Source organism: Dreissena polymorpha, unplaced genomic scaffold (assembly GCF_020536995.1).
Source record: "Dreissena polymorpha isolate Duluth1 unplaced genomic scaffold, UMN_Dpol_1.0 chrUn023, whole genome shotgun sequence".
NCBI lineage: Eukaryota > Metazoa > Mollusca > Bivalvia > Myida > Dreissenidae > Dreissena > Dreissena polymorpha.
The window spans coordinates 340,376-353,679 of NW_026273337.1; the positions used below are offsets into that span (position 1 = coordinate 340,376).

A 13,304-nucleotide genomic window follows, 5' to 3' on the forward strand; every position below is an offset into this window, starting at 1 on the left:
AGTATTGCCAACACATATAATAAATCATTAACACGTTGACCCTTGTAATAAATTGGCGTTAAACATCGCTTTATAAATGCCAGTCATCATATGTTTTTTTGTTGATGGAATATATATCATATTAGTTAAACGTTGTTCTACGTACTTTGTTCATACAATGTAAACTACATAATTTTAAATCATCATAATGCAAATTAGTATTAAACATACATTTTTAGCAACGAATGGGACACTGTTTTTGTTTCTGTTGTTGATGGGATTGGAAATCGTTCGATTCGAATGTATTTCAATAAAACGTTTGATGATTGAGGGTTGTTTTGTGGGTTGCGGAAGACGATTGATTTTAAGTATATATGTGTTAATACTATTCGACATGTTAAAGAGTTGATATGTTAATTTTTCATGATCTGAATGTAATATGGCATTTAAGATAATGGTTTAGTTATATAATGCTTCGCATTATTGAATAACAGTAACATTGTTTTCCCTTTAACTGTATGATTGAACAATTACATAAAATGTGCTGCTCTTGATTCATTCTGTCGATTTACTTCGTTTAAAAACTACATACTAATACAGCATGGTTGAAAAAACGCATTAACATGTTAATTAGATTTTATACAAGTCACAACACAACCATTAATGTTGTCATGGAAATGCATTCCAAAGAATTATAAATATTATAGCGACTTAATATCGATACAAGGCGTGTTCACACAGACATTTATTATAACAGTATTTGCAATTAAAATCTACTTTCATCGAAGATCTAGTATAGCTTAAAAGCACGGATATCATTTTGATCCTACATTAACCCTAAATTTATTATTAATTAAATAAATGAAATAAGCTGAAGAGGTAATTAATTAAATACTACTAAATCTTATTCAATTTACTTGATTAAAAGGCTATTAAAATCACTACTATTAGATATATTAACATGATTAGTTTGTTTTGTTTGATAAAAAATGTGCATTAAGATAATAGAATTTGAAATAACGCTAAATGATTGTATTTTAAATGATTGTTATACATGCAAAATTGTATAGTATGAAAGTTTTTCTCTCTGACCTTTTAGCTTCGCATTGAGGTCGGTATTAAGCAAAGTTCATAGCTGATATAGATGTAGTTGTATATTATGCTTACTGGTTGTAATTGTATAATTAATAACATACTCCAGCTATATAACATTTGCGAGGAGTGGTAAAATATGTTTAAATGGACTTTTGATTCATACACTAGTATAAGCATATCCGTATTTAATTTCAGGTATGTATAAGTATGTACTCATTTACCGCTGAGCCAGGCAAAACAAGCTATGAGAAATGTTCAGTGGTTATATGACCGTTGTTATATAACTGATGTTGTTATAAAAATATCACATATTAATATGTTGCTATTGCAAATAACATTACATAGCTGCCGTTTTTTATGAATCTCTACTGCTACTACACAAGTATTATTTGTTGCGTCTTGGAACAGTGTGCCTGAATATTCACGTACAATCTATTAAATATAATGTATGCTTATGATGATTACAAATATCATCATTATGCTATGCATAGTTTTAATGTTATGCCATACTGATGCACATTTGATCATGCATTACAGTTTCCCCATAATATACATAATAAATATACATTAAGTTGTTATATATATTCTGAATAAATACTATACCGTAGATATGGAATGATATGATATTAAACAAGTGTAAATAAATGTTTAAAAAATAATATAAACTGAATACAAAATTCATATGGAACCGGTATTCGTCATTATCAACATTCCTATGTAAATTCAGCATCGTTTTCGAGAACTGCAGAACAATAGAGTTAGGTATTGGTAATTTGCTTTTTTAGTCTGTTAAAACTGAATTTTACAATAAAATATTCTCATCAAAAGTTGTTATACAATTCAAAGAAGTATCTTTGCAATTTTGATTTACCTATCAAGCAAAACTAATATGTCACGTACACGACGGGGGAATTATTATAGCAAAACGTCCAATCTTTTTTATTCAACCACATTAAATGAAATATTGTGTTTAAGTTACGTATATGCTGAAAAAATCTCTTTCTAAACACTATTGATATGAAACAATCTTTTTTCTTCCTTGGATACTTTCTCCTGCATTCTTCGTTTTTATATTGTTCAAGAAACGTTAAGTTGATTAGTTAAGTTGATTACAATTATGTTTGTATTAAAGGCTACAACGTCCACAACGGTTGCCTAATGATGCGAAAACAAAACACAAAATGTGAAAACATTGATGTTTGAAAAACTCATTTGTTTGCAGTCCTTTAAGAAGGGTTCACTTGATAGATTGTCAGCAAATGCGCTATATTAAAAATGCATTGGTAACATCAATCTTGCATTAATAACCACCCCACAATATCAATTTAAAAACTGTTAAAACATTGTTATGGCTATATTTAATTTCAAAAGTGGACGTTTTAAGACAAGGCAATTCTGCATATCTAGTGAATACATGTTTATTTTCAAATATAGTTAATAAATAAATCTTGTAGAATGTGTTTTATATAATTTAAATCCTATTCAAGTAATAACAAGATTCAAGTATATCTTCATGCATACATGTGTGCCCGCACTAAACCTTTCCCCATATAAAGCAAAGTTAAAATGACTTTTTCAACCAGTTACTCGTAGTCTGCTCAGGTTTTATGCTGTTTGCTGCTCATTAGTAACTAAGGTTTGGAAATGAAGCCTTTAAAACTTGAATTTAGTAAGAAAGGTTTTATATTAAATATAATTTCTAAGAGACTACACATGCGTCAAAATACGTATCTACGAACTCTCACACATCATGGGGAGTGGCATTGATGTTGGATTAAGCATGTTATTGGTTGTAGACACAGGCAGCATTTAAAGTCTCTCACAAAGTTGAACAACCAACAATAATAAAGAATGTATTATCTCTGGGTATATTAGTCGTTTGTTTATTGCTTTTTACACGAATGCTCGATAATTTACGATCTTGTATATGGCTCATAAGACTCTGTCATTAAATCTTGCATTTATTTATGTCTTGTATTAAAAAAAAATATCTCACAACCAAATGCAATAAAAGTGGTGAGGTAAGTATAGGACAAGAATGCTATAAATCCAGTTTATAGATATGTATTAATGGATACTGGAAGTAAATTATAGCATGCGATTGATACAAAGGATATATGAATGGGATAATGCGTCCAGACAAGCCGTGCTAGTTCACTGACATACCATACTTCTACCATATACAGTAATACAATGTTTTTGAAAAGAGGTTAACGTTCATAAATACATGCTACTCAGGCATGAACTGTTGCAAAAACAACACCAGCAACCAGTTTCGTCATATCCAATATCTAGATTGCATTAACAACATACTAAACAGTATGACATTTTGTAAACACTCATATATTACTATAAGTAAACAAAACAAATTTGATGCATTCAATTAATATAAATAAGTGAAACTCCAGCTGCTGGAGCAGTATTGAATTCTCATTATATACAATTAATTGGCTCTTTATTTAAGGCAAGTGACCAATTGCCAAAACAGTACAAAACAGCACAAAACAGCACAATTCAAAACAACATACATAACACATAAACGAATAAAGCTGCGGCCACCGCCTTGGAACGGTCAATGCAAAGCATGGGGGTTTAAACCGGTTTTAGGGCGCTCAACCTCACACTTGGCCCAGCAATATTTATGATACATTTAAGTGTAAATAAAATTTAACCTCATAGCATTGTAACTCAAATTAAACAATAATATAAGGGAATTAAAACGCATTCAATTTAATTACCGTTTAATTACTTAATGGTAGGAAATAGACAAGAGCAACAGAGCTACAACTTTTTAGGAACGATGAAATGAAACTACGAAGAAGTGTCAACTACATTCCTTCTTTATAGAAAAAGATTTAGGAATATAGCATCATTAAGTCAATAGTTTAGATCATCATCGCGCAAATACAAAAGAATCAGCAATAATGGGTGTAAAAGTTCCATATTACATAGCTTGGTTGTTTTTTTGACTACTAAAAAAATATATCAAACAAGAAACGCTTCTCAGAGAAAAAATAAAATAATAATGGAACGCTTTAAACCCAATAACCTATGCATGTAGATTAAAACTGTGAAAGTTGGTCGTATGAAGCAATATAGAAGCGATGACGTCACAAAAATCAATGTAGTCAGGAACAAAGAAAGAGTATCGTATGACATAATTGACAAGCGAAGACACGATGACGTGAAAACAATCCAGGGGCAGTACTGTAAAATAAAAATATTAAAGGGGCGGTACTGTAAAATTGAATTACCAGTAAAACAAGCTTAGGTGATTAAATATTAAGAATGAAACGTATAAAATGGTAATTCCATAAATAATTCCAAATGTTAAGAGAAGAAAGATATAGTGAATCGAAAACCAACACGCACGTGTTTTTTAGTACGTTATCATCATATCCTTTTGATAAAAATGAGTTAATTAAATTGAAAAGTTTAATTGACTATCTATTCTTAAATTCGTTTTTTGTTGTTGTTTATGAAATTTCTCTTTATTTGAACGATGTATATTATGTTTTATTTTATTTTTAACAATGAATGCACGTGTTGAAAGAAAAAAAAACACAACAAAGGAAAGTGTGCACATTAATAGTTATTAATTTATTTTTATTTCAATATTTCATTATTGTGTTATGTAACATTATTTCATTATTTCTATGCAATAAGGAATAACGGGCTGTTTCGGACTGTATTGCACAATTGCATCGACCTTACACATAAATGCACTGCTTTCAGCTCCTAAATACTGACACAGCAACAAATCACGCCATTTAAATTTGTATTTCCTATGTGGACTATAATATCCTAAACGAAATAATGTGTCCTACGATAGGGTCGCATGTGTATCAATCAGACGTTCTGAGTATTATGAGATGCAAGACCTGATTAAAACCGTATACATTGGATTACAAGGATTCTGGATAATGGGCACAGATACATTAATGACATGGCTTGAAGACAGAACCGGATGTGCAGCAGACACATAACAACTTAATTAAAAGGCGATGTGTCCAGTAAAGAATGTCTGGTGCACAAAGGTCATTTAGTTAAAGCGCATTTACTTTATTTAAGAACATATTGCCCCATTGGTGCAGAAAGGTACCAGTTGCCTTCTTTTTTCAATAGCAAATGATACCCTTTTTCATCGAGGGGGCGAATTATTATTGGGGTGTCGGACAAGCATTAACATGTCGTGTTCATTACTAATACGATATTCTTTATTTACATCATTGTCGACTCTACCTTAGTATATAAATCAATATTTGGTAATATCATTGCTTATATATATATATATATATATATATATATATATATATATATATATATATATATATATATATATATATATATATATATAGTTTAATTGTCTGTCACGGAGGTCCAATTCTCCATGTTAACTCATGTAACAAAAAACATATGCTTTATAATAAAATAAACACTTAACGAACAATATATAAAATGATGCAAATATCTATACAAATAAACCCGTTGCACAGATCATCGCATACTGATTATCATTGCTAAATTACGTTTGTCGTCTCACAAATTATTTATTGAAACGGGTAGACACCAGAACATTGTTAGAGATCAACGCAAATGTGTTTTATGCAACCTAAATAATATCGAAGATGAATATCACTTTGTTATTAAATGTCCTTATTATGCCGATGTTAGGAATTTATTAATTCCAAAGTATCATATATCTCGCCCAAATATGTTCAAGTTAAACGAACTACTTAATAGTTCAAATAAAATAGTGCTAAGAAAACTAGCCATGTTTTTTTAAAATGCTTTAAAATGCGAGAAAATGTCTCATATATGTAGGATAAATTATATATGTTTCACAAATACAATATGCTTATAATTATGTTATACGTGTTGCAATTACTAAACTACATTTTTACATTATGTTATCACTATGTAGTAACCTCATCCATGTGACATCCTCACTTAAACATGTTGTATTTCATTCCATTTAAATTGATATTTCTTCGAAATGATGTATGTTTTTATATTTAATTCAACGCATGATTTTATTGCTTATGTATGTTTGGGTTAAATTTATTTATTACGATATAGTAACATATTCACAAGTTACATGACATTAACATAGGATTGGGCTGAAAGGCGAACCTTATTGGAGCCCTCTCCCGATAAATAATATATTTACGTATGACATTATGTCATGACGTTGTAGTAAATTGACAATACAAGATACAAATTGCAACTTACAAGTCCAAAAAACATAATACAGAATGCAACGTATATACAAGTTCACTAACATTGGTGGAAAGAAACACAAGCAATTTTACAGGGGAAAAGAAATAGAAATTGAGAGGGGGGGGGAAGGAAACATTAACAGGAAAAATTATTGATTTCGAGGCTGTAAACGGTCATGTAGAAATTTATGGAGAAGAATGGTGGCAGAGAGAAGAAAATGGGTGGCGGCTAGAATCTCCTGGTGGATTTTATGAAGCGCTGAACATGGTCAAATATGATACAATTTTCATCGGCAGAGAGCGAAGGATCACCAAATAGAAAAACATATAGTGATGGAGAACATATCTGCGATACACTATTTATAAGCTGAGCTCGTTCTACACTGAACTTAGCACAATGAAAGAAATAGTGGTTGCAGTCTTCAATTTCGACACAAGAATTGCAGTTAGACGAGTCATTACTGTGTTTTTCTAAAAAGATGGGCAGCAAGAGAACTACAATTGTCGCGAAGACGTGTATGTAAAATTTGGAGATTTCGCGGCCCATGGTAAAAATGTTTTTGGCTACTGGAAGGTTCAGTGTTAGTATTCAACATATTTTTAAATGCGGCAATATATGGTGCATTTTGAATATGACTTGGCAAGGAATTGAAACTGGCGATGGTTGAGGATAGAAATGTGTTCTTATAGAATGATGTTCGAAAGTTGACGTTTTGAATTTCACTTATATTTCTTTAAGAGTACGGGACGGACTGACCTACTGTTAGCGGGACAAGATTAGAAAGGTGATCAGGAACATGCGAATTTTTCCTTTTGTAAAACATAATGAGTTTGTGTTTATTTCGCTTAGATTCTAAAGTTTCCCAACCGATTTCTGATTGAAGTATTTTAATAGATACTAGTTTTGTTGTGCCAGTAGCAACTCTAGCTGCTTCGTGTTGAGTTTTTTCGAGCTCATATTTTTCGGCCTGTGTGCAATTGTCGAATAGTATGTCACCGTATTCGAGAATTGGACGAATAAACGAGATGTATATAGTTTCCAGGGATTGTCTATCACGTTTGAATTTAAGTTTTCTCATTAAGTGAATTCGTTTGCAACACTTTTCTTTTATATAATTTATATGGGTTGACCAATTTAAATTTTCTGTCAGAATTACACCTAAGTGTTTGTGAGTAGAACCTTCTTTAATTGGAGTGTAATTCATAATGAGTGTAGCGTGAGCATGGTCATGTGTGCTTCTAAATATAAGCAAAGATTCTGTTTTGTTCGGATTGAAATTTACAAGCCATTTAGACGCCCAGTCGGATATTTTTTGTAGTCATCGTTCAGAGTGTTTGCGGCAAGAGTTGGATTTTCGACAATGATTGAGAGTGAGGTATCATCAGCAAATAATCTTATGTTTGCACAAATGTCATTAACAATGTCATTGATGTAGATAAGGAATAACAAGGGACCTAGTATAGAGCCCTGGGGGACACCGGCAGGTACGACATTCCACTGAGAACAGGAACCTGGTAGGACAACTCGTTGTCTACGGTTTGAATGATACGATTTAAACCAAGTTAGCATAATGTTAGATATTCCAATTTCGTTTAATTTAAAAATTAGGCCGTCATGCCACACTCTATCAAAAGATTTTGATATATCGCAAAAGACAACTCGGACTTCTTTCCCCGAATCAACAGCTTTGGCAAACATATAATAAAGATACGTCAATTGGTTTGTTGTGGAATCGCCAGGTAAAAACCCCGATTGGTACGTCGTTAGGATATTGAAGTCATGCAAGTATTTGAACGTATGCTTGAAAACTATGTTTTCGAAGGCTTTTCCAATTGTATTTAGTAATGATATTGGACGGTAGTTATTTACAAGACTCGGGTTGCCGGATTTAAAAATTGGGCAAACATTTGCGTCTTTCCAAATTGACGGGAAGGATCCCGTGCGAAGGGAATAGTTGAAGAGCGTACACAAAGGACCAGACAATTCTAAGGACAATTCAAGGAGCAATCGATTATTGAGTCTATCAAGACCAGAAGCTTTTCCTAGAGGCAATCCCTTAAGAACTAGTTCTACTTCATATGGTTCAAGAATAAGTTGACCGAGGCTTGATTGGGTTCTATTTGTGACTGTCGGTAATGTTGGTATTTGACAGTGGTCAATATTTGACTGGGATGTAAAAAAAATGTTTAAAATATTTGCCATGTCGAATGCATCATCAATTATTTTGTTGCCATATTGGATTGGTGGTATTTCGGAGTTTCCCGAGGATTTAATTAAAAATTTCAATGTGGCCCACCAATTTTTTGAACTTTTTCTGCTTGATTTTTATGTTTCGGTAAGTTTGTTTAAATAATTTCCTTTCGAGCATTTTATAAATTCTGCCGTTTAGTTTCTAATTGTTCTAATTTTTTGCCATAAAAATGGTGTATTAATATTTTTTGCTTTACGATAAGCGCGTTTTCTTTTCCGAATATAACACCGTATATTATTGTCTAGCCAAGGTGGGTGATTATTACGAATGAGGACATATATGTTAGGTATACACTGACTGGATGATTAAATTTTGTTGTCACTTATGTTTTTTTGCATAGATGTCAATGTTTTCGTTTTGTAATGAGTCCCAATCAAAATTGGAAATATCATGACGCCGTTTAGAAAAATCGCCCTTGTCAAAGAGCCAGACGTGTCTTGAGTAAGTACGTTGTCGATTTTTATGAAGTTTTAATAGAGCATAAATAGGACAATGATATCTTGTTGTTTGACTTAGAAATGGGTCAGCAACACCACTGGAAAGAATGATGTTTGGGTTTGATGTTACTATTAGATCAATTAAGCTTTCCGAAGATTCTGTAAAGTGCGTGTTTTCAGAAATTACTTGTGTAAGTGAGAACTGATCACATATGGGCTTAATCTTAGATGCTGATGTCGTGACATTGGCATTCAAGTTAAAATCGCCAGTTATAATAATGTCTTGGATACCAGTATCGAAAGCTAGATGTATTGAGTCTGTGAGAGCGGAATGTTGTTGGGGTGTGGTATCTGGGGGTCTGTAAAAGGCTCCAAACAGCAGAGGCCGGTTCGAGACAGTAATTTCAATCCAAATACATTCAACACCAATTATTTCTAAGTCATCTCGCCGCCTATGAAAAAGGTTTTCTTTGATATAAACCGCTACATCCCCATGTCTATCCTGACGGTCTTTGCGTTCGGGACCTTTGAAAGAGTTCATCAAAAGTTCTGTACTCGGAATATCATCATTAATCCACGTTTTAGTGAAGGCAAGAATGTCAAAATCGTTCAATTCAGTATAAAGGATATCCAGCTTGGGAAGTAGGCTCTGAACGTTGTAATGGACAAATGAGAAATAGTGTTTAAGGTCAATGTCGGAATCGACAGTGGAAGTGACGGAGGAGATCGACGATGTTTGAGACGTCGATAGCGGGCCTGGATTTGGATGGGCATCGCCTGATAGCATCAGGATAAGAAGAACAACCAGTGAGTTCGTAAGCAAGCATGTACAAATCAACCGCTTGGTAAACATAGTGTTTTGCAGCTGGGCTTGACTTGGTGGGAATCGGGATCGCCTAGAATTTGTATGAAACTTGATATGGGCATTTTGCGTAGCAACAAGATATATAGAGAAGGCAGACCGGTGATCTTGATGACAGTAAATGGAGATCATAAAAAGTGTTAAAAATCTGAAGTTAAATTTCGGGATACTCAAGCTGGCTTTGACTTCTTAGTTTCATGTTACTCCACTGGGGATGATGTAGGGAAGGAGATGAGCCAGCATGAGTATGATGTTATCGAAAAGAGACAAGAGATAATGAGCCGCCATACGAGAGAAGAAAGAAAGGAAGTAAATGAAGTAAATGATGAATGATAATATTTGAAAAAACATTAGGAGTGTACAATACATGTACATACATGTATTTAACACAAGCGCATGCAGTCGTTAATTATTTGAGTTACTTCAAAGTAATGTTGTTTTTATAAGGGCATGTTTTGGAAACGTAAATAAATAGGATACTCATTGAGTACATAAAGAACATATTTCTAAATGTTAGGCAGTGAAATTTTATTTTAAATTAGTTGGCGAGAAGAAATCCATATTTACCGTTAAACAATTTATAAAAAATTTAGGACGCGTTATATGAAGATAACGGAATGTGTATTTCATAATCGGACAACTGTTACGTAGTCTCAGGAAGGACACAAAGTATTAGAACAAAGGGCATGTTTTGGAAACGTAAATGAATAAGATGCTCATTGAGTACATAACGTACATATTTATAAATGTTAGGCAGTGAATTTTAATTTTAAATTAGTTGGCGAGAAGAAATCGATAATTACCGTTAAACAATTTATAGAGATTTTAGGACGCGTTATTTGAAGGTAACGGAATGTGTATTTCTATAGCGGACAACTGTTACGTAGTATCAGGACGGACACAAAGTATAAGTACGAAGAGGGTTGCTTATGCAATACTTGTTCAGTGAGAAAGACACAAAGTATAAGTACAAAAATGCTAGCTTATGGCTTATACAATACTTGTTCAATAGGAAGAATACAAAGTATTAGTACAAAAAGGGTTGCTTATACAATTCTTGTTCAGTGAGACAGGCACAAAGTATAAGTATAAACATGGTAGCTTATGGCTTGAACAATACTTGTTCAATTGGAAGGACTCAAAGTATTAGTACAAAAAGGATTGCTGATATAATACATGTTTAGTAAGAAATTAATGTTTTAAATTTAATAAGATATGGTAAAAAATTTGGACACGGCAATTAATTTCGTTGTAAGAGAGCCAATAATACTTGTTCAATAACTAGGACACAAAGTATATTAAATATAACAATGTTGGCATGTGCAATACTTAAACAGGAAGGACACAACGTATTAGTACACAGAGGATTGCTTATACAATACTTGTTCAGTAAGAAAGACACATAGTATAAGTACAAAAATGCTAGCTTATGGCTTATACAATACTTGTTCAACAGGAAGGACACAAAGTATTAGTACACAAAGGATTGCTGATATAATACATGTTTAGTGAGAAGGACACAAAGTATCAGTTATAAATAAAAAGTATCAGTTAAAAAAAAAAAAAATAGCCTATGCAATACGGGTAATATATGTATCGCATACTAACGATATATACGCATATGTGGGCTAGCAAAGAGTATAAGGACAAAAAGGTTAGCTTATACAATACTTGTTCAGTGAGAGGGACACAAAGTATAAGTAAAAAAGGTTAGCTTATGCAATACGGGTAACATATTTCTCGCATACTAACGATGTCTACGCATAAGTGGGCACGCACAGAGTAAAAGTACAAAAAGGTTAGCTTATACAATACTTATTCAGTGAGAGGGACACAAAGTATAAATACAAGAAGGTTAGCTTATGCAACATATTTATCGCATACTAACGATGGCTACGTATAAGTGGGCGCGCAGGCACAACACACAATCGCATAGTTAATCGGAAACAATAATGTAAATGCCACGCATTTTTGAAATAAAATGTGTTCATAGGAAGACCCATCGTGGTAACTCATTATCACTTAAACGCAGGGCATAGAGTGTGAATGTAAACAGGGTATCTTATGCAATACGGATGACGCATGTATCGCTAACGAGCGATTGTTACGTATATACACGTACGCAAGCACAATACACACGCACACACGAATGCAAGCACGCCGCACACACACACACACGCACGCACGCACGCACGCACACACACACACACACACATACACACTGATTCATTGTACATATTATACATATCATTTTATTACAAATATCATAATTTTGTCACAAACACGCACCATACAGTGAAAAAAAAACGTAAGCAAGGATAACTACAATAGGTACATGTACATGTGATAAGTCACTGTGTAAGTTCAGTACGTATGCAAAGAAATGGAAAGTAAGAGTTACACGCCGCTGCGCACATATAATCACATTCAGTCATGCGCGAATAAAACTATTTGGATATCAACTTTTTGCTAGGTGTTAACAACTGCTAACTGTTCCGTATAAATACTTGTATAACAATGAATGAAGTCTATCTGATAGTGTGATGCTTGAATAAACACGTAATGACGGCAGATATACTGTCCAGGGTAGAAAAGGGGACTTATTCGAACACTTTGAGTTCATCATGTCGAACAACCCTGTGGGTACGGTGATTGAGGTCCTTGACCATAATGATCCCGTCTGCAGTCCAGCAGCCCTCCAGCTTTTTGTATTTTACAAGATGATTGGCGGTGTACATGATCTGGCTTCTTTTACGGGTTAAGTCTTCGTTTAGATAGACACCGTAGAAGCCCGTTGATTTTAGCGCCGCACGAGTTATGTAAAGGGTTTGACGTGACCGATAGGTAGCACATTTGACTATGATAGGTCTGCTTTTGGAATGGCCGGGTTTACCAACACGATGACTTCTGTCAATATCTGACAATTTTATGTCAGCATTGACCTGCTTACACAGTTTGATAATGATGTCATCTGTACTCTCGCCCTCTGTCTCGGGTATACCAGTAAGTCGTAAGCGGTAAGTCCTGCGGCTGTACTGTTCCGCGTCATGTATCATGTTCTCCAACGAGTTGACGCGTAATCGGAGATCTTCTTTTTCCAATTTAAGAGTTGCATTTTCATGGCTCAAAAGATCTAGTCTAGATTGTAGACCCTGAACCACGCCATCAACGACCGGTTTGATAAGGCTTACATATCATCCTGGAAAGCTGACTTTAGTACTAGTGCGATTTTCTCTAAGTAAGAGTCTGAAAGTGCTAGGCTATTAACAGCACTAGTGTTGCCAGCAGTTTCCATGATACTGTCCAAGAATCGACCCTTTTTTAAATCAGCTATATCTTGTGGTGATGACAGAAACCTCTTTTTAGTGCTGTTGACAGTTGGTGTCGAAGGGGTTGTTGTATTGGTATCAGACATACGCTAGTTTTATGAGTAGTATAATCTGTCAATACTAACACAAGC

At 33.7% G+C, this 13,304-nt stretch overlaps 1 protein-coding gene across 1 annotated transcript; it reads right to left on the reverse strand.

The window, feature by feature from the left end:
* Positions 1 to 12,444: 12,444 nt before the first annotated feature.
* LOC127863649 (uncharacterized) lies at positions 12,445 to 12,900 on the reverse strand. The gene has a single exon (XM_052403273.1). It carries the CDS (start codon positions 12,898 to 12,900, stop codon positions 12,445 to 12,447), a length of 456 nt encoding a protein of 151 aa, XP_052259233.1.
* Between the last annotated feature and the right edge of the window lie 404 nt (positions 12,901 to 13,304).